A 23,498-nucleotide genomic window follows, 5' to 3' on the forward strand; every position below is an offset into this window, starting at 1 on the left:
CTTGAATCCAGTGGCAAAGTGAGCAAGGGACTCACGTCTGAGCATACCCTGCCAACTTATGGCGAACAAAGCAAAAACCAAAGGAAATGATGGCGGAGTGTTGAACAAAATCGACCCCAAAATATCAATGGGACAAAATTCAAGGACAAACTATTGAAAAAACATATTGACAGGTACGTCTAGATTTTCGATACTTAACTCCACTTCTATGTACCTTGGCAGTACATGTATATTCAAGGTACATAGATGTGGAGTTAGAAATAGTAAATCTATACTTTCTATATACACTTACCTTTCAATATTTCGCCCTTACATATTTTTTCCTTGATATTTTTGAACTACAATATACTGATTTTTTATATTCAGAATTATAATCATCTGATTTCATCTGGCAAAATATCTAGGCGAACTTGCAATTGCAAAGGGGCTGTAACTTCAGTTAACATCCCCATTGGGATTACTATTAGCAAAGGCACTTGTAATGAGGCACCAAATGAGATGACACAGGCTGAAAAATTTGCAAACATGCATTTTATAATAAGTTAGAATACTGAAATCACTTTTAAAAGTAGGGCAACAATGTATATTGAAAGTCAGTGCAGCATTTTAAGTTGGTGCCAACTGTGTAACACTCTTTATTTTCAATACATTTAGTACTTTGAATGTTAGTATGCTTGAGAAGCCATGAACACTGACCTTAGTCCATAAAGCACTGTTCCATCGGGGTGCAATCGAATCATTCTGTTTTTGACTGTTACTCCATGTACAAATGACTTCTTGTCATTGAGGAAGTAGGTATCTGGTACCCAGAGCTGATCTGCAACTCTGTTGTCCAATGTCAGATTTAAAGGTATCTCAGAGTAAGACAATCGCTTATCCCGCCATGCTTGCTGAAAGTACATTGTCAAAGTGTAGTCCTGTGATTACAAAGAGAAAGCACTAATTAGCAATGGACTGATGAGTTTTAGATCAGTTGTTCTTCACCTTTTGACTTCTGTGGACCCCCACTTAATCATTATTTGATTCTAGGGACCCCCACTGAAATATTATTTGACTCTGGCGACCCCCAATTAATCATTATTAGAATACAGGGACCTCAGCCTAAGAAATGTCAATGTTTTTTTTTAAATTTCTTTTTATTTGTACATTCAGTCATGCCTATTCACTATATTTGAAACCCGATACAAACCTGGATGTTACAGATCATGCATATAGGTAGAAATTGCACATTAATGTACATTCTCATTAACAGTTGGTCTTATGTTTTTCACTTTAGAATTATGTACCACAGCATATATGTACTCAAGGTAGTTACTTCCACATAAATGAGTTTATAATATAAACTCATTCTATTCTATTAACACAAAACCATATTAAGAAATTTCAATGATTTGAACCACAAAATAATACATAATAAATACAGTAGCAAGCATTCATGAAACAGATAGAGAAAAGATAAAATGATTTGTTTAATTCACAAACAAAAATAAAAAAAATCAATGTTTTTGTTTTAATAGGAATAATAGAGCTATTCTAAATTCATTTGAGGCCACCCATCATCCCTACTATATTGTGTTTAGTGCACTAATGCTGCTCCCACTAATCAATATGAGGATACAAACTTAATTTTTAGTCTTCAATTTCAAATTCCTTTACATTAACAGAACGTTTTAAAATTAGCAATTTGACATATTGGTTCTTTATTTACATGCACCTTGATAATCTCTTAATATTTAATTTTCTAATGTGTTGCGGACCCCTAAGTAGGCTTTGTGGGTGCCCAGAGGTCCCCCAGACCACAGGTTAAAAACCACTGTCTTAGATCATTTAATCTTTTGTAACACACACTATATTGAGTACTTAGGTATTTATAGAGTACTTAGGGGCCCATTAGGATGGCGGGCGGATCGCCCCTGCCGGGGGCGATTCGCCACGTGGGCGATCCGCCCGCCATCCTTCCATGATTGACCCCCTGCCACATTCGGATGGCTGGGGAGTCCGCGGCAGATGGGAAGACTGTCCGCTGCTTTTCCGCTGGTCGACTTATCGACCGGGCGGAAAATGGCCACAGTATGGTGGCAGTGTCTGTAAGACACACCATATGATACCGGTAGAGACTCACCTTTCCATGGGGGCCCGTTGCGGGCCCCCAGGGTATTGAGGGTGTGAGGGGTGCACATGGGGGTACCTATGGTACCCCCCTCATTGCCATGCACTACGTGGCAGGCATCGCGTGGTGCCTGCTGTGCAGTGCATGGCAATGCCCTGCACAGTACTTTCACGGTGCGAGTGGGTCTGCATGTGAAATGCACAGTATGCGTCAGCCAGTGTGGTGGGCGCATCACGATACACATGGCGGGACCGCCACGACTTCGGCGGTCGGTCCCTGGCTCCTTTACGAAAGTCCACCTGACATCGTAATGGACCCCTAAATGTCTATAAGAATCACTGTTAACAATAATAAACAATACTATGTTTATAGTAAAAAAAAAAACACAAAAAAGATCAAATATGCACATTTCAAAGCTTAAAAGGGGGTCTAAGTGTAATACAAGGGGAGGCAAAACAGTTACAATATTATCATACATGCATATATAAAATTATATATTTTTTTTTAGGATATTTTCTTTTTGATTGGAGGAATAGATGCTTCCATCTATATTAAGAGCTATTTCCAGAGGATGAGTCCCAAGAGACAGAATAACTGAGTTTTCAAGGGAAGCTAGAGTAATTTTCTGGTAGGTAGTACACAACTATAGGCAGAAAGCTGGTTTCTTACCAGAAAGTAGGGAAAATGATTTCAATGCGATACCAACAGGAAGATTGGTGATTTGTTTTGAAACTAGGATCAGATCAGTTTATGGAAATCTTTTTTTTTGTAACAAATACTCACCATCCAGTCCATTGACTGTAAACTGAGTTCAGGGAGGGACCAGGTGTCTGAATGGGGAGGATAAAAATAGCACAAACAGCTAATTCAAGAACACTTTTCATGGCCTATAATAATATAAGTATGCCTATTAGGATGCCAAAGAACTCTGCTCAAACCAAGAAGGCTCTGAGGCAAGGAAAGTGGAGTCTTACACATACTCAGAGCCTGGCATCAAGTCACTTTATCTGTAAGAGATGTGGAGCAGCCTAATTTTGGCTCCACCCTTCATGTCTTGCCTATGCCATATATATGTGAATGTAGTACCATATATTTGTGTGCTTTAACATCATTAACGTAAAGTGGTGCACTTGACCGAAATGCTGAATGTGTATTTACTGTATAATCCAGACATTTATGTGAGTGTGCAATCTTGTGTCTTCATTATAGTGACACCAAATTGCAGTTTTCATATATATCTGCATTTGTGCAGTTTGAGTAATTTTGTCAAGTCTTTTATATTCACGTATTCATTTGAATAGTATCCTGAATTTATTTTATAACTGTATATGTATCCATAACGATGCATTTAGAATATGTGTTGAAGTGTTTTGCTACGTTAGCTTGACCAAAAGCCTTAAGCATTTGGACTCTAATGTTTAACCTTCAAACTGAAAGTTCCCCTATGGTTTCAATGTTTTCTTCGTCTTTCCAGGTGCGTTCATAAGATCTCATAGTCAGTGAGAGGCACATTATATACGAAAGATAGTGAGGTTTTGGCAAGGACGAGAGGCGCTAACGAACAAAGGTGGGACACCTATTCATGTTATATCTGCATTCAGGAGGAATCCAAGGACGCCCTAATTTTCAGACCATGAGATGGGTTTATTGAATAAGGTTTCCAAGTTTTACAGTGAGAAGGTGGAAAAATACTGGGACACAAGATGTGGGATTCTCAAATGTTCTGTGGAGTTTTGATTGGTGGTTACACTTTAGATTTCAGCAGATTCCTTTTAGACTCAGAGCGGTACAGACCTCTTTGCTATATGTCTGTTGTGTGGCTTTATGCTATGCAATGCTCCTGATTTTGGGGAACTTCTACAGAAGCCTCTACAATTCTGACACCTTCCTGCTTTATTGGATCGAATTAGGGTTTCCCCAATTAATGCTACGTAGTTCAGGCTTAGTTTAGGTAATTTATACTTACTCATGTATAGATAAGAGACCGAAAATCATATACTGATTACCAGTTTTTGTTCCTTATTTACTGCATTGCTATTACTGAATTCCTTGTATTCTTTATGCTGTAAAGACTGAACATTGTCAGATGATTTGGACTGCCAGTAGGGATTTAGTATTTTTATAACATATTCCTGAGACTTCTATACATCAGTTTGGCTTTGAATTTGTAATAAACCTACACTTAATCCAGTTTATTGACTTTTAGGTCCTCAATGTGTAGCCAAATGAGCTCCACTGTAAATTGAACTCTTGGATGATATTTACAGTGCTTTATTTCTCAGGCATCTAAAAGGTCTATTGCAGGGAAATTTGGATATTTGGCTCAGTGCTCAGGCAGACGTGATTGGTTTCCAACCACTGCTGGTGTTAAAAAGCATGACAAGGATTCTAGCAGAGCTGAGTAATTGGGGTATTAGAAGGCAAGAGAAAGGGTTCAGAAAGGGAGTTTGGTGTAGCACAGTGGAGGTCAGTAAGTATATTAAATTACTTTCAGAAATGTTAAACATAAGGGGCAGGGGAGTGAGGCACTGGTGAAAAGGAGTTCGATAGTGCAAGATATGAAACTTTAGGAAACTGCAAAAGGAGAAAAAATTAGAATGAGTGCTGCCCACATGGAGGTGATAAAAAGAGCCAAATTAATTTATTCTGTAAAATACAGAGGGGATGTAAAGGGTGACGGCATGAGAGGGATGATTGGTGAGTATAAGGAGCAGCAGAACACTAAGAATGGTCTATTGGAGAGGCAAGAATAGAAGCAAACAATCACTGAGCCAGTAATTCCAAGTGTTGCAAATTGGTTTGGAGTAAGACATTGTCGAATGTGACAGAATGGTATAGTAGGGAAATAATTAAGGCTATGCAATGGTGGTGTACAGAAGCGATAAGATCTAACATATGAGACATGGCAGTTTTCATTGAGCAAGAGCGGAGGAGATGGATACAAGCAAATTGAGACAATTCTTTATTCAGCTATTTAGTGTGTGTGAGATGCATATCCTCATGGACATTTTGTTGCTCTAGCTGACATCACCCACATGCAGCATCAAGTCCTACTCCTAACCTTCATATGCCATTGCCTTCTTTCTGCCATAAAAGACCTGTGTTCCAGTTTCCCTGCAGAGCCTCCCACACTTTGTGCACTTCATATTTTATTCACTAGTGCCACGTGCAGATTATGCAATGCACCCTAGAGTGACAGACTGACAAACACAAATTGGGCATTTGAAAATTACAATGCAGTCTTTAATGCACCACTGGAACCAGATGATTAGGGTTTCTGTCACACAGTAACGGGCATGCTCAGTCTCAATTGTAACTTGCAAATTATATTTTTTAAATATTTACAGCAGATATACTACACTCCTGTCAAACTGTTAAAAAATGGACTGAAGGATGATGTGTCCTGTTTGCGGTGAGGATCACAAGTGGCAGACTTTATCCACCTTGCTTGGATGTGCGCTCCTATCTGTCAATTCTGGACACAGGTTTGTATTACAGACATGGCGATGGAGCCGGTGGACTGCACTCTTCAGATGTGCCTACTTGGCCTTGTTAAACATCTACAACCAGCTCATCGCAAGTTTGTTGTGCTACTATTGCTGTTGATGAAGCGAAGGGTGGCCATCACTGGGTGGCCATACACTGGGGTAAAAGAGCTGTACTGACATGTATATTGCAGAGATCAATTGGAACTGTTTGCAGAGGAATTGCCACTGCCCTTGAGACCCAAAGATATTTGTAGTCTCCTTATTGCCTACTTATTGACCAGTCCAGATATGCCCGGATAGGTTAGATTGATGAGATGTTGCCTGACATTTCCTTCTGGGGTTTCCATGATTTATCTCAGTGATACTGACATTGTTCTGCAATAGTGATCTATATTCAAACATGTGGCACATGATGGCATTGTGTTTATGCTTTATTATATTTGATGAAAAACTAATCAAATTTTAAAAAAAGATATCAAAGGCCTCATCTACAATGAGGCTGCGTCACCAGAGCGTCCCTTTTTGCAACGCTCCAGTAACGCAGGGGCCTGCTCAACATTTACCAGGAAGCACTAAGCCACTTTGCGTGGCTTAATGCGGCCTTGTAAATATTGTTTCCTTTAACACAGTTTTCTGCTTTAAAGGGGCGTGAAATGGGTGTTGCTGGGGGCATTTCCAGAAACACCCATGGCTTTTTGACACTGCTCCAGGTTTATGAGGAACTGTAACTCTTAGGCAGTGCCAAAAGCATACACCTCCAGGTTGTAAGGGAGGTGCAACGAGGAGAAATACCTTTATTTCTCCTCATTTTTCCCTTTTTCTATGTAAAAGAGGAAAAAGCCTCTTGTGATTGTTTTTGTGCAGGAAGGTTTTCCTTCCTGCACAAAAACAATCATTCCTGCAATGCAGGCTCCCTTGAACCATGGTGCAAAGGTGCCTGCATTGGTGCATGGCAGCCCATTGTGCACCAGCGCAGGGGAAAAGGACAGGAATGCACTGTCTCTGATAGAATGGTGCAGTCCTGCCCTTTTCTTTTTCCATAGGGCAGAGCAGCAGGAAGGCCTGTGACGCTGCCCTATGGCACAATCTGGTAAATAAGGCCCTTAGTGTGTAAGTAATTTGAACCCGCAACACTAAAATGCTGCTGAAGAGTTGTATTTCATAAATATAACAGTTGTTAAAAGGGTAAGAAGGCAAAATGTATTTTTTCTTTACACAGTTACCCTTGATATTTCAGTCTGTACTTATGATTCAGATGCACTTTTCATTGAAAAGAAAATTATAGATTTGCCTATAACTTTGACATCATAGACAGATTTGCACAACATTTTGTAAATTTCAATCTTAGTCAGCTAAGATCCAGCATGCCAAATTTTTTGCGGATTCATTCAGGGGAAACAAAGTTAATCTGGGGGGTAACAAATGAAAAGTGATTTCCCATTTTATCTCTTGTCGGAAAGTTTGCTCACTCCAAATTGCTGAACGTTTTTTCACCAAACTTGACATGAAAGTTTAACTTTAGTTAGCAAGCATACTTTTATTGGTTTGGAGCAAGTGCATTTAGTAGTTGTTGAGATATTAGTGTTTCTAAAAACATCCAGGGTGGGCTTTAAAGTGTTCACACTTATAGATATGTCAGCCATTTTAACTCGAGAGTGGTGACTTATGAATGCTGTTAATCACATTTTAAATTTAAAAAAAATATGATTGGCTGGCTAAGGGCACTGAGTATTTTTGACCATTTTGAAACCCTTGAATCAGCAGTGATTTAAGTGTCTCCTGCTGTGGAAACACTTTTTTCACATCAATAAGGGTGGGGGACACCTTTAGCGGTGCCTGACCCCATGAGACTGCTAAGGGGTTTTCAAAGGCATGGAAACCCCCAGGAAAAACCACCAATATTAGTGTGTGATTCTTGAGTCCCAAAAGATTGAGAATCGGGCCATATTAGGTGCAAAAATCGACCACCATTTTTTGTTTGACTCTCAAATCATCTGTGACTCAAGAGTTTCATGATGATCATAAAATTAAACAAAGGCAAACACTCAACCAAGCTCTTGCACAGATCCCCTCTTGTTGCATTACCAATGGCTATGCTATGCACTGTTAGTACAGGCAGGGAGATTTAGCACATGCCTTACCGCAGGCAAGGCCCTGCACAAACCCCCCAAAGCACATGGCAGGGATTTGGGGGAAAAAGGACTGTGCCAAGCCACCACAGGCGTTGCCTGATGACAGAGGGTTGTGTGTGTGTGTGTGTGGTTGCCACTGGGCAGTTATAGTTAGGTCACAGTTTCCATAGGAAATGTGTTTTTTTGTGTTGCTAATAACTTTGGAATCTTTTGACAAATCTCCATGAAACTTTCTCAAAAAAGTGCTCTTTCTTGGCTAGTTTGTGCACGGAAAGTTTTGGGGTGATCTGTCAAGCAGGGACCAAGAAAAAAGGGGATCCCAAAAAGCAAAATCCCTATGTATTTTCGATAGACTTCTTTAGGCAGCACTAGTGCAAAAAATGCTGAATGGAATTACACCAAATTTGGCAAGAAAATAGATCTTGGTTCGCAGATTGTACTTTTTGTGATTTGGTGTAACTCTGCTTAGTAGTTTATGAGAAATAAAGATTACAAAATAATTGTAAAACTGGACAGTAGGGCCCATGAAAAGCTTGCAAAAGTCTCACAGGAGTGCAAGTTTAAAAAAAGAGAGTTTCAACTGACCCAGGGAGCTTTTTTCCCTTGGCCATCTCTCTCCTGCAGGAGTCAGACCCCTGCGGGAGCAATGACTCTGATTGTCTGCAAGCATCATGAGAAAAAAGTTGCTGGCAGCCACTACAGGTCCCCTGTCCCAAAGTTGCAAAAAAAGATGATATAAGGGGGCCGGGTAGGAATACCCTGCCTTCCAAGGCTCCATGGAGGGGACCCAGACAGACCATCTAAGTGGGGAAAATTGAAAAAAGGGCAATTTTTGACCTAATCCCAAAGGGACTCCCGTGGGATTGTCAATAAAAAAAATGTCGATCCAGGGCTGCATTCTTTAATTAAGGTGGAGGAGCGGCTGGCCTCCCTCCCCAAGTTATATTCGTCCTCATGGATCCCAACATCCGGGGCCCACTGTATGCAATAAGGGCAGGGGGCAACGTGGCCCCTCTTTCTGGGCCATTTTTGATTCAGGGACCTCATCTTCTGGGACCCAATTTAAATATTATGGAGTGGGGGCGTGCTGTCCCTCTCTCCGAACTATATTTGTCCCCGTGGATCCCATCTCTGGGACCCTAAGTATTTCTTAAGGGGAGGGGAGCCAACCCGCCCTGGGCCTTTAAAAGACTCTGGGGACCGCATCCCCAAGGGTGAAACTTTTTAAAAAAGGAAGGGGACGCACGGCCCACCTTCCCTGAGACATTATTGGCTCAGAGGCCCCAATCCCCTGGGGCCACTAACTTGATGTATTCTAGAGAGCCAGTTCCCTGGGACACAGTGGTTTCCCTGCCCAATCCGGTGCATGTGTTTGCTCCTGTCTGGCAGGAGCATTTTTATATCTTTCTTCCGCCACACGGAAGCAAACACATATGTCGGCTCCCAGTTGGCAGGAGCATTAAAAGTCCTCCGGCCGGTTGGGACCAGACTTCTGATCTGTTTTCCTGCTCGCAATAATGATTAAATAATCTCCACACTTATTGTGCTAAAACAAAATGGTGGTGAATCTCACAAAATCTCAGATTGTGGTGTTTGGAAGGAAGGTCAGGAAGAAAGGTAGCTGCGTCCTGGGTGGCCTGCCGGTCTCAGAAAGCTCTTGCTATGAATATCTTGGTGTCTGGCTGAAGGATCACCTGTCTTATCGTTTGCATCTAAACTCATTAAAGCCAAAGACTGCTTCCTTGATTGCAGCTTTTCAATCCTTATACCGCAAATTCCAAAGCCAACTTTGGCACCTCGTCTTTCAGTGATAAATGCCAAACATATTCCAAAAATGTGTTTAGACACAGTGGCTTTCCTGAGGAAGTTTGGGGCCTATCTAAATTCTGCACAAAGTAAGGCGTTTCACATTCTTTTTTGACCACCGCAAAATACTTCCCCGGTCCAGTTGTGGTTGGAATTTGGCCTGGTAAACTAAATGTTAGTTCAACACAGCTCATTACTTAAGTACATGTCACTATTAAGGCTGTCCGATCAGGCAACACTGCGTTCCCAGATATGGAAAGAAATTCAAGTTGCCATACCAACAAAAAAAACAGCTGGATGTGAGCTTTTGATCTGCCCTTGAATGACCTTGAGGCAAATGAACTATGGGAATCTACCCACCCACATGATCTCTTTAAAAAAATCTCTAAACAAACAAATAAAGAAGATCTCATGGAATGGGGATAAGAAGACTTCACTAAAAGAAGCGATGCATGGACAGTCATTGACTCTTACAAACAAACTTGTTCTCAATCATACTTAACCGCTTTAATGAGATTCTTTTTTTAAATCAAGTTGCTTCACATGCATGTCAAACAACCGATTGCCTGTCAAAATGGCCACGGAATCCTCTGTGTTCTAAATGAAGACTTTTTCATCAACATACAGAAAGTTTGGCTCCCATCACAGTAGTGGCCCATGGAGGAAGTTCTGTGGGGCGGTGAGGCGGGGCGGGGGGGTAATAAACACTGGAATATGGATGAAAGGAGGTAAGTAAACAATTAAATAAATAAAACAAATTTTGTTGCACGCGCTGCATCGCATTTTGCAATGCAGCGTGCGCAACAAAATTCATTTTATTTATTTAATTGTTTACTTACCTCAGTTCATCAATATTCCGGTGTTTACTACCCCCCACCCTGCCCCTCCCCCGCCCCACCTCACCGCCCCACAGAACTCCCTCCACAGGCCACTACTGTCCCATCATATCAATTTGCCCCAAGCTCTTGACTGAACATATTGGTTAGTTGCACAACATTTTTAATCAGAATGACATCAGAACATTCACACCTTACTCTTTTGTCTAAAGGGTAAATGCCCCTGAGTGGTTGCAGCTTTCATAAAATTTATTACAAAAGCAGAAAGGCTGCTGTCAGGCAAAAGTTTAGATGCAGCAGTGTGAAGGAAGCATGAGCAACAGCTCTAGACTGACACACTGTTCAATGTTTTCAATGCTACCATTGCATTTTAAAGCGGCTTTGCACAGCTAACCATGCACTTTACCTTGGGTAATATGGAAGGACATGATGTGGAACAATAAGGAACAAGAGAATATGAGCAGACACTATGAGAAAAATGTTTTGACGCAGCTTAGTATCACATTTTGCACTTTATAGCAAACTTTGCACTAATTAGAAGAAGTGTACAATTCATTGTCAGATAAAATCCCAATTGCAGCTGTTGCAGTATGAGGGAGGTTGAGTAATTTTTTTTTGTAGCCTGATATCTTTTAATCCCATTTTTTGCCCATTTTAGCAAATGTTACCTTGTCACACCTGCCCTTTATCTTTGGTTTTATGGAAGAGGCAGTGTAAGATAATTGAGAACAATGTGGAACAAGAGAATATCCTGAGAAAAGTGCACTGTGTGTGCCCAGGGCCTGTAAATCAAATGCTACTAGTGGGCCTACAGCACTGATTATGCCACCCACATTAGTAACCCTGCAAACATGTCTCAGGCCTGCCCCAACAGTATCTGCATGGGCAGTTTTTAACTGCCATGTCGACCTCGCGAGTGCACCCATTTTCCAGGCCCAAACCTTCACTTTTATAACATGTAAGGCATACCTGAGGTAGGCCCGAGGTAGCACCATGGGCAGGGTGCAGTGTATGTGAAAGATAGGGCAAGTACTGGTGTGCTTTACATGTCCTGATAGTGAAATACTGATAAATTTGTTTTTCACTATTGCAAGGACTATCTCTCCCATAGGTTAGCATTGGACCTGCCTTGTACCATTTAACAAGGGTAACTTTTAGTTGGGAACAGCTAGAGATTTGGACTTTGTGCTCTCTGGACTCAGAATTTAATAACACCCCTATTAGTAAAGGTGGTTTTTAAATTGTGTGTTTGAAAATGCCACTTTTAGAAAGTGGACATTTTCAGTTTAACCATCCTGTGTGCCTCTGCCTGCTTGTGGAATCCACCTCTGGTATAGACTGACAGATGGGCTGTTTCTGCATTTTCTCTAGACAGTAACACAAAGTTAGCTGAGGTGTGCCATGCATATCCTGATCTCCCATCTCCTGCCTGCCCTCTCACAATGCCGTCTGCATCTCCCTGATGTGTTTTTGGAGCCAGGACAGGGCAAGGCAAGATCTGTGCACTACAAAGACAATCCTTTGAAGTATGACTACTTCAAAGGCAAAATGGGGTATATGTTTTGGACCTGTAACCCCACATTTTCAGAACTCTTCTAGACTGAGGACTCTGCCAAGAAGAAGAGCTGAAGAGCTGTCAGGAGGAGTACTGACCATTTGCTGTGTTGATTTGCTGTGTTGGCCTGCAGTTACTGCTTCTGTCTGTGAACAATAAAAGAACTGGACTTGCTTTAAGGAATCCTACATTCCAAATTCTCCAAGGGCTTCATTGTGCTTGCCTCTTGTTGGAAGTCTCAAGGACATCAAAGACTTCATCTGCAGCTCTCCTGAACTCCTCTGCTTGGCGGTCTGACCTGCCAAGTAGTGCCAACTCCAGTTTTGGGACTTGCACTACCGGAATGTAACTTTTTGTGATGCACCAGCGGCGCATTTTGCTGCCCCATATTTACAAGACATGTACAGCCACCCTGCATGGCTTTTCGTATCCTTGTAAATATGGCCCCTTTTGACGCAGCACTTTGCATGAAACGGACGTGCCATGGGTGTTGCTGTGGGTGTTCCCATGTAACACCCATGTGTTCTGCCACATTCCCAGATTTACAACCTTTTGCAAACCTGGGAATGCGTCAGAATGCTACGCCTACCCAGGGGAGGCGTAAGGAGGTGCAACGAGGAGAAATGTTTCAATTTCTCCTCATTTTTTCCTCTCTCTATGCGTGCTGCATTGCACACACAGAAAGAGGAAATCACCTCGTGATTGTTTTTGTGCCAGAAGGTGTCCCTTCCTGCACCAAAACAATCTCCCCTGAAACCCAGACACACTTCCACCATTGTGCAAGGGTGTCTGCGCTGGCGCATGGCAGTCAATTGTGCACCAGCGCAGGGGAAAGCACAGGGATGAGGCATATTACTGCAAATATGTCGCATCTCTGTGCTTTGAAAGTGACTCAGTGCGGTGCAGCCGATTTGCTTGCAGTGTGCGGCTGTCACTTTCTTGTAGATAAGGCCCATAATGTTGTGACATTTAAAAAAAATTGTCCAGAGTCAAAATAAAAAATGTTCTGGAACACTGAACACACTCGCACCTATTGAGACTTCTTATTTCCTAGTAACCATATTTATTTGTTTTATACCTATAAATAAGATAAAGATAGAAACGGCCTGTAGCTGTTTCTATAAAGAGATAATTCTTCGCTTGACTGAGCCTACAACTGGCACATAAACAGGCAGACCTACAGAACATCTTGGCAGAGCGCTGGTGGCTAAGGAAGCAGCAGCAAAGAGCGTGCAAGGAAGGCAGCCTCATGTACCAGAAACATTTAGTAATAAGCTAGTTTGTAAAACGAAACCTTGCAAACAGATACATATCTTTTAAATGTAACTAGGCAACACACTCCTGCATTACCGCTGATGCAGTAATTAGCGGTTATTAGCCAGACAGGTGTGCGCATAGTCACTTACTACCTGACAAGGCAAGGAGACATTTTCTGGAGCGAGCACGTTTAGGGTAATTTGCATTCGACTCTAATTTCAATTCTTGACGAAATTAGTTGCCTTAAGAACTGTGATTATTCTTCCGTTTAGCTCTGTAGGTGCTGCTAAAGCTGCTGCTGAGGAGATAAAGCGCCAGCCGGCTTAGGGCGTGCATTGTTTCAAAGGCTGCTGACTCCTTCCATCAGCGCCTCTGACTTAGGAAATGACACTTGAATGCGTCTTTTCGGATAAGTGATCATGTACATTCTCCGTGCATGCTAATGTGCCCTGCCTGTCGACCAAACCACACCAACACTCGTAGATGTGCAATACAAAGTTTTGCAAGTAATGAAGCAGGTATCCGCACCTACGTCATTGAGGAGTTATTTTGCCATAACACCTACAGCTCGGAATCGAGCGCTGTTGAGAATGTGAACGAGTTTCTTAATGAAGAAAGACGCCTTCTTGACCAAATAGAAGCAGCACCGAGCCGTCGATACATTCAGGGCAGGCTGGTTCTTCTGACAAGGCCGAAAATAGCAAATGAAAAAGAAAAGTTAAAATCCAGGGCGGGTGTGTCATGGAGCTGTTGATTCTCCTCTAGAAAACACAGCTCATGGTAGCCAAAAACGTGGCAAGCCGTGCAGTAAACAGCTACGTACACCTTCATTTCTCCCTGTTGAGAGCAGATGAAAAGAGCCCTCACCTTTTAAACAGTAGTTGCAGTCCAGTAAGCGCCTCCAATTCACCCCAGGCAACAGCAAAAAGGGATATTTGGCGGGACTGATACAGTTATACAGGGGTCGGTGCTTTTGGCCCCCGTCAGTTAAGTGCCTCAGTATTGGGATCAATAATATCGACCGGCACATGTATCCCAATCACAGCACCCTGGATCCTATTAAAAAAGGGGGAGTAGGGAAGGCAAGGATATCTTGCATGCATGGTTGTGCTGCACTGATGGAGGGCTACAATAGGGTTCCCGACATCCTAGCCTATTGCACAGCTCCCCGGTGACAGTGGAAGGACTGGGCACAAGATTCCTGATGAGTGTTTGATGGTCTGCTATGTATAACTCCCCTGATGAGCAAACCCATCCATTGAATTCCATGAGTTTTGCAATGATGCTCTCCTTGTCCATGGCCTGTAGTATCCATGGAGAATTATCCCACAGCCATGCCCTATACAACAGTCCCCAAGAGGAATGAATTAGGCCATGCCCCGTTGACACAGGATATTCATCAAATGATGGATGGAATGCTTCAATAAATCTCAGCCACTAGTAATTAATCAGGCTGAATCCCAATCCATCGTTATTTTGCACATCATGTCACCTCAGTTTAGACCCAGATATATGCAAATCAGCCTTGACCTTGCTTCAATGGGAACAGTCCAGCCTGAAATGCTAAGCCAGGTCCTCTCTGAACCAGAACACAAGCAAGCCAGGACCAGCTTTGCCCTTGTTATGGGGTCATCAGCCAGGTATAGCTTGGTTCCAGTGACATAGTGTGCGCAGGACCCACATCTGGGAATACTCATTTCACTTAGGGCAATATACTAATGTATGCAAAAGGTGATGGATGGAATGCTTGAATAAATTTCAGTCACTGGTAATTACTGGGGGCCACATCCCAATCCATTGTTATTTTGCACACCATGGGTTAGAAATAGGGTTTCTGGTTGGCTTGGGTAAGTACCTAAGCCAGAGAAAACCCACCACTCTAGTCAGAGTAAGGTAGTTACACACAGAAGATAACCCCTGTTCATCCGCTTGGTAGCTTGATCAGTGACACACTAGGCATACCACAAAAAGAGACTCCACACAAGGTTATATAAATATCCTTTGTATTATACATAAAACACAATAGACTACATCACATAAATCACTTTGCCAACCAGGCAATTCCCATAACAAAACATAGATCAGAAATCACTTTGCCAACTAGGCAATCATCATAACATTAAATTTGGTGCAGTAAAGCAAATTTCTATAAGTTGCACACATCTTAAAACATCATCAATGTAAGTAAAATGCAGTTCCTGAAAATGTTACTTGTTATTTTGTCACTGCAAGGCATGAAAATGCAACAGTTAGTTCCCATACGAATCGCAAAATCTCAGTGTCCAGGGATCACTATATTAGTGCAAACCCTGTGAAAAACCCATGAAGCATCATATGTCTCAATAATAGCATGGATCATCAAATTTAATCCTCCCGTTTCACCAGTAGTACATAGCTCACAAACTACCATCATCAACACAGAGTAGGTCACCTACCATTAGAGGGAATACATAGATACTGCGCACAAGTGCCACAGTTACATGTTATGCGGTAGGAAGAGCACTCACTGTAGGACACAGGAGCACCTGCATGCCTACTAAAGTTGGTATGGTAAAAACGAAGCAGGGGCCTCTATCAAGGTCTTCCCCTGTAAGGCTATTAAGAAACAAAATGCCCCCAAGGTATGTATCAACACTGAGAGTCAGATGCCTGCATTTGCCCTTAGGTGCAGCAGAAAAACACAGCCTCAACAGGTGAGGAGACCTTGCCGGGTCCTGCTACAATAGCTGCCTGTGGTAGTGGAACTCATCCACACTCCGGGCGAGTTGGGAATACCCCGGGCCACCTTGGACCCCTGTGGGGTCAAATAGCACAGCCCTTGCAGCTTCTGGCCCAGCTCCTCTGAGCAGCGCCAGCTGCGCTTCTCTCACTCCTTGGATCAGGTGTCGGGAGCAGAGGCGCAACTCCGTTATGGCATCCACCTCACCTGAGGCCCAACAGCTACTGCGACTTCCGTGCCAGAGCCTTCACACTCCAGAGGGCGGTGCCACACTCTGGTTCGGCAGGTTACCAACAACCTTTTTCAGCCTGGGACATTGTCTGATGATGCCAATGTGACCCCTTCACTCCGTGGCCTCTCAACCCTGAGTGGGCACATGCGATGCGATGCTGAGGAGGGGGGAGCACCTTCACGCTCAAGCTTTCCCTTCTCAGGGCCCAAAACCTGTGGGGCAGCTTATGGTACACACCACTTTAAATGCGTACCAGGTCTATTCAGACCCGTGATGAGTCACCCAGGCAAGGCAGTACACACCTCAACCCCCCCTTGTCAATGTCTAGAGTGAATTCACATCCACTGCTCCTGTCACTCCAAAACGAAATGCTGAATACACAATCAGTCAGAGGCACACTGAATGGTCAAGTAAGAAAATGCATCTAAAAGTGGCATTTTCAAACACACAATTTAAAAATCACCTTTACTAAAAGGTGTGTTGTTATATTCTGACTTCAGAGACATTAGCTTTTGGCCCAGCCCAGTGAATAGTATTTGTGCCTCCAGTACCTGTAGGTCAGAGCCTTTCGCCATGCTCTTAGTTCAGACAGCATGTCAACAGTACATGTGGCGTAAGCTTTTCAACCAGACTCTGTATCCTGTACTCATGGCACTGGACCTACCATCCCTCCTCATCCTCCATATTATTTCAAGGTGACCCCCAGATTCCCCCTTGATCCTTTCCCATGGGAACAGGCCTTTTGGTACAACATAGAAAAAAGCATTAAGAAACACACAGGGGATATTTACATTAAATTGTCGGAGCGTGGTGTTACTCCAAAATTGATAGCGCCATGCTCTGACATTTTTTAAACTCAGGGATGTGCTGTATTTACAAAAATATGGCTCTCCCCTGCATTTCCCCTAGCTCTGGCATTATGTTGTAAGGATGCCTGCACTGCAGGGGTGATTGTTTATGTGCATGCACATAAACAATCGTGAAAGGCGATTTGCTGCTTCTATGTGTGCTGCATAATGCAGCACACATAGAAAGAGCAAAATATGAGGAGAAATTCATAGTTTCTTCTCGTATTGCCAGTCTAAGACCAAGTATTCTGTGGTCTACATATTTAGCGCTGCACCATACTTGGAAATATGGGGCAGCGTCCAAAATCAATGGGTGTTGTGGCGGAACACCATTGCATGACCCTTTCACACTAAGTGAAGCGTGAAAAAGGGGCCTTATTTACAAGGTGACTAATTGAGAACAACATTTAAACAAAAGGACTGACATAATTATTTGGAGGCACCCATATCAACAATTCTAAAGTCTCACAATCGTCCATAAATTCAATGGATTATCGAATTTGTTTTCTTCAATAAATCCATTACATATACAGCTGACAATCCATTCTGGACTACATTATGAGTGCTTGCAGAACAACAACTTATTTCATTCCATAAAGCTAACACATTTTTCACTCCCCAAGCCTACTTTTGCACGGCTAAAGATGTACATCTTGTTAATGTACAATGAGTTGTCAGATATTGGTATCGATAAGATAACAATGAAGATTTGTTTTAATTGGGAGCCCATGACACAGTTCTCAGTTAATGTGTGAAGCAGAGGAGTTACCCTCACCATAAAAAAAGTATAATATAATGAGATACTGTATTCTATGTCCACTACATATCCATATGAGAGTAGTCATTTTGACTTTTTGTTCACTTTATATCCTTGTAATTCACTACTTTATTAAAAATCATCTCCCTAGCATTAAAATGCAGCATTTAATTTTCTCTATTTTGAGAGTGATTAGGAGGATGTCATATTTCAGAGAACAAGATCAATATTTTTGAGAAGGAACATAGATTAACTAATCAGGCCTCCAACCATAGCAAATTAAACTACCAAAATACAGTTTAGAAATTTAATGTAAACATTCCAGTAATATGTTTACACAGAGTTGGTAAAGAATTACACACCAGCATTCTTTAATATGATTAATACATCCAACTACCTTAAAAATGTTTTTTGTGATGTACTTTTTAAAACTTTTGGAGATACCTATCCACATGAGGTGTGTAGCCATTTCCTCTCCAAGGGTGTTTTCTTACAGTGATCGTAACTCTACATTTGTGGAAGGTCTGGGAATCCTTCGGATTCTCTGATGGAGATGAGTGATCTTGGAGGCTGGACTTTTCCATATTTATTCTGTGCAGGCGGGCACCTAGAACAAAATTTCGGGGGGGGGGGGCTGAAAAAGATTTTTTTTGGGGGGGGAATAATTCTTCCAGTCATAGGCAGAGTGGCTCTAGGAAGGGGTCAAAACACAACATAGGCCTCATTAACAAGTAAATGGTCTCTAAAAGACCTGTGAAGTAATCGGGTGCGGCTTCAATTAGACGGTCGCCAGCCCGCGAAGCTGTCTCAGCCCAGGCTGACAGACACGACGGGGGGGGGGGTGCTGAAGCCCGGTGAGCTCAATGGGTGTTTTGCGGCTGATTCTGTGGTGGAGGTAGGTCTACTGGAGCGTTTCCCAAGGGTGTAAAATCCCCCAGAGTATTTAGCACTTTCTACCCATATCAGAGAATTTACCATAAACACTCAACCATCAATCAGGAGTTACCCCTACTTGACCAAATGGACACAGATGGACATATTGCCTGCATTTTTTAATAAAAAGAGTGAAACATGATCAAGCTTTGAGATAAACTTCAACAAAGATCTAAGGAGAAATCCTGGGAAGAGTTTATTAATGTAGATCAGAGGAGCAGCAGCACCACAGGAGCAATGCCACATCAAGGGTCTGATTTAGAGTTGAATTGGAATGCAATATTCTGTCCATTGTAGAGGAAGTGATGAATCCTCTTTTGGAGGATTGTTCACCTGGAGAGAGCAGACTGGTCGCCACCACTTTTGGGATATTATGGCACAGGTAAGATTTGCTCCATAAACTGGAGTAGTTCTGTTATCATTCAACATTATTAATTCAGTCCCGAGCCAATAAGACTCAAAGAAATGCTGAAAGTTCTATATTAAGAGAGTAGCTTCTCAGGAGCCCCTGGTGGGTAATTTGGACAATAATGAAAGTAAAACTATTTTATGCGGTGTTGTAGATTCTAGTATCATAACTTTGAGTTATCTACATTTTAATTTTGTATCTGTGCGTGTGATCAATATTTAGTCCCAAAAATACTTTGCTTGCTTGTAAAGATGCACGAGGCCACAATTGCAGTTTGAATTTGAAAATGAGAATGTATTTAATTTCCAAGTTCCTCGGGCAAAGAGTCTAAATAGATGTTGAAGTTCCTTGATACGTTCATAGAAATACAAATGTATTTTATGGATAAGGTTATATCTCATGACAATAAAACTGTGAAGAAGTTAATAATGTAATATCACAGTTTCCATTGCTCTCCAAAGAAAGATGTATTACAGTGCACCGTGGCTGAAAAAATATGAGCCTCTATTCAGATATTAACTTTTGCAGAAAAGTGCTTCAATTAAAACTGAAAATGTATCCACAAGATGTTTGTTATAAATGACATGCTGTGAGCCTATTTTCTATCAAATTAAACTAGGATGAATTTATCAGTAAAAAGTTGAGACACACTGTAAAGTAAGGTCTAATTTGTTCGGAAACAAATGTGTATTACTCATATTTTTTATTTGTTTATTTATTCATCCAATGGAAAACACTTTATTCAGAAATTCTTCACATAAGAGAAAACGATGGCACATAACATCATAATACGGGGGCCGAGATGTAAGTCAGAGTTAAAAAAAAAACTACTTTGTGCAACAGAGAGAGTGGACACTGTAGATTAGATTTTTTTTTATACTAATACACATTTGCAATTTGAAAAAAGAGTGGTATGAATTATTTTTCTGTCCTGGATACAGGAGATGTAATTTCAGGAAATGTTTTCATTCACTGAGTGAGGCGCGAGCTCAAATGTCAGGAGGCGGGGAGTTCCGGTGATGGGGCCCGAGGACGTGTAGAGAGTGAGACCTAAATCCTGAACAAGGGGGGTTAAGGATCTCAATTAGGTTCAGACAGGCAGAGCAAAGATTTCCGGTGGAAATATACTGAGTCAGAATTCAGTCAGGTAGCCAAGGGACGTCTTGGGACTGCATTGAAGGCACATATTATTTGTATCTAACGTGCCCAGTTTTTTACTGTTAGCTATGTTTACTCATTTTGGAAGGACGTGAGGGGCATTGGTTTGCAAAGATCGAAGAAGGCCTGAGTGGAAAGATAAAAACTTTATCCAAGGGGGAGTGACACAAGAATGACTTTCCAATAATCTTGATGCCTCAAATAGTTAAGATCGTACCACATATATTTGACGAGAATACCAAATCCCATATTACCATCCTTTTATGAAGCTTGAGATCTGTGCAGGCTTAGGTTTATTCTTGGGGCATTCCATATTATCACGTTGGTAAAACATTGGATTTCGTACATTAGGTGACTTTTTTGTTAATAATGGCTTTGTTACCTGGCAAAAATTTACCCAGGAGCATAGGTCATTAAGTCCTACTCTTTTTTTGAGCTATTGCCAAATTAAACACATTTGTTCATTGAGGTTGGTTGAACTGAATGCTATATCACAGAAAATAGGGCAAGCTTTTCTTATTGCATGGCTTAGAGGAACTGGTAATTGGTACAGGTTGCTGCATCAATGCTTAGGACTCAAAGCAATATCTAAGCATAATAATAACATAGGGAAAATTAGAGGCTGTAGCATTACCAATCAAATCAATCATCATCATCACTTAATCTTTATTCGGATATTAAAACATCCAAGAAAGAACATAACATTTACAAATTTCAACATTACACTAATATAACAAAATATCCTTAAAATGTTTAAAATATATCAATTCTTCGGGGTTTATCCGGGGCAGCAGCATTGGTACACAAAAAAAAGACAACAGCGCTGCTTTAGTAGCAAAATACCTCAAAAAAAAGCAGCAAAGACAAGGTATTATAAAGTGCAGGGTTTTAACCGATTTGGTACAGGGAATACCAACAACATAAAATTTTAAAAATGCACGATCATAGCCAAGTTAAAACGATAGGTTATAATATAAACTATATCATTTTAAAACATCATAACACTTCCCAAATACAATATACCGTTTATTTCATAATTAGATTAGGTCCTTAACTAAGTCTACGGTAGGGGTAAAATGTACATAAAAGCTTCAAGAAAACAGCATTAGTTATAATACCCGACCCTCTCTATCCTAAAAGACAAAGTTGTCTACACCTCATGTCTGGTCTTCCTTAATTTTGCAGCTAGTCTTAAAAAGTTCACGGTGCAGAACAACGTAAGGGGGTCCGAAGAAAGTTTCAGGTACAGGAGTGCCACCCTTACCTGGGTAAATTTATTCTTTCTTAAAATAGTTTTTTTTTAAAACTGCCCGTGGGTACTCATAAAACGGACAAAAGAATACAAAATGAAGGGTATCCTGCGGAGATCCCAGATCGCAGCCGCACGGACCCTTTGATGCAACATCTCTTGTGTACCCTGCAGGGACAGCTAAAATATGGTGTAAAAGATCCAATCTGAATCTGGTCATTAAAAATCTATCATTTTTATTATATATATACGCCAGGTAAGGTTCTAAGCCTGCTACAGATTTTGTTAATATATGGGCTCTCACTGAACCTTTCAGTATTTCCCTGTCTTCCCGTGCGCAAACTAGGCGCCTATGGTGTTGAGTTTTTATGACAGCTTTTACCTGAGGCGTCAAGGACGTGGGCTCGTCAAAATAATTTACAAATCCCAGCCACTTCAGAGTGTCCTTCACGTATTTAAGCCAGGGTATCCGATGTCCCTTATCCCTGTTAATGCAGTCCTTAATTATTTGTCTACTTAGACTAGCCTCAGGGTTGGTCCAAATTTTAATCCAACACATTATTGGTTTAGTATTTAGCCTGTCACTGATGTAAGGAAGCCCTAGCTCCTCATGAACAATATGGGCAGGTGTACTTTGAGGAACTTGCAGAATCCTTCTAAGGAACTTATTTTCCTCCAGTTGTATCATGGAAGTATTTCTGAATCCCCATACCTCACTCCCATACATGGTTTTAGAGCAACATATCGAATTATATAAATGCAATATTTCATTCGGTGACCAACGACCTAATCTCGTAGCTCGATTCATAATTGAACCCATCGTGCTCATTTGTTGATTACATTTATCTGAGATTAGTGTATTAAAATTGAGGTGTTTGTCGAATATTATCCCTAAATAGTTAAAAACCTCGACCTTCTCTAATTTATGACCCCCAATTTTAAAGATAAAGTTCTTCGTTGGTCTTTTCCCTGCTTCCATTATGTATGATTTTGTAAGATTAGGAGATAGATCTAACTTTGCCATAAACCCACTAAAGCCATCGATAAGAGACTGAAGTCCCCTCCCTGTACGGGATAGGAGGACTGCATCGTCCGCGTATAAAAGGACGGGTATACTTCTCTTGCCAACTCTTGGACAGTCTACCCCCAACTCTACAAGTGCTTTGTCCAAACCATTTATGTATAATGTAAATAAAAAGGGCGCCAAAATGCAACCTTGTCTCACACCCCTGGTACATGAGAAATGTTCCGTAAGGTTCCCCTCATTGCTGTATCTGACCTGCGCTGTTGTATTCAGGTGTAATGTTTTTAGGATATATATCAGATCTGAATCGACCCCAAGCAGCTCTAGGATCTCCCACAACTTCCCGCGATTAACCCAGTCAAAAGCTGCTGTCAGATCCATAAAGGCCAAGAAAATCGTCCCCTCGCCTGCCACGGTGTACTTTGCCACCAAATTATACAGGTTAAGGCACTGGTCCGTAGTGGAACGACCAATTCTAAAACCGTACTGAGCGTCAGTAATAATTTCATTTTCCTCCGCCCAGACCGTCAGACGGTTTAGAATAACCTTCCCTAATACCTTCGCAGTCACATCTATTAATGAGATTGGGCGATAACATTGGGGGTCACACTTATTGCCCTTTTTAAATAGGGGTACAATGGTAGCCGTAGACCATGACCTGGGCATTCCCATTTCCACTGCCGTATTGAAGACTCGCGTGAGTATAGGCGCTCATAGATCGACCTGGGACAAAAATAAACCGGGTGAGATCCCATCCGGGCCTGGAGCCTTGTTGCGTGTCAGGGCATGTATTCCTTCTTTAATCTCGCCCACCGCAAACTGCGACCATGAACTCGATAAAATGCCAACATCTACAATTTGTTGAGCAGTAGGGCTGCCATGATTATACAGGTTCTGAAAATGAGATACCCATGCTTCCGGCAAGACGTGACATGCCACCTTCTCCTTATTCAGTACCTGGAAACAGGGGTCATTAATCACCTTC

At 41.7% G+C, this 23,498-nt stretch overlaps 1 protein-coding gene across 1 annotated transcript in view; it reads right to left on the reverse strand.

Moving 5' to 3' along the window:
• LOC146810794 (gamma-aminobutyric acid receptor subunit beta-2) overlaps positions 1 to 23,498 on the reverse strand; it is an 825,060-nt gene that overhangs the window by 539,824 nt on the left and 261,738 nt on the right. Inside the window, exon 4 of the mRNA XM_085617826.1 lies at positions 697 to 917. Within this exon, the coding sequence (XP_085473952.1) occupies positions 697 to 917 (221 nt within the window). The remainder of the gene's footprint in view (positions 1 to 696; positions 918 to 23,498) is intronic.

Source organism: Triturus cristatus, chromosome 7 (genome assembly GCF_964204655.1).
Source record: "Triturus cristatus chromosome 7, aTriCri1.1, whole genome shotgun sequence".
Taxonomy (NCBI): domain Eukaryota; kingdom Metazoa; phylum Chordata; class Amphibia; order Caudata; family Salamandridae; genus Triturus; species Triturus cristatus.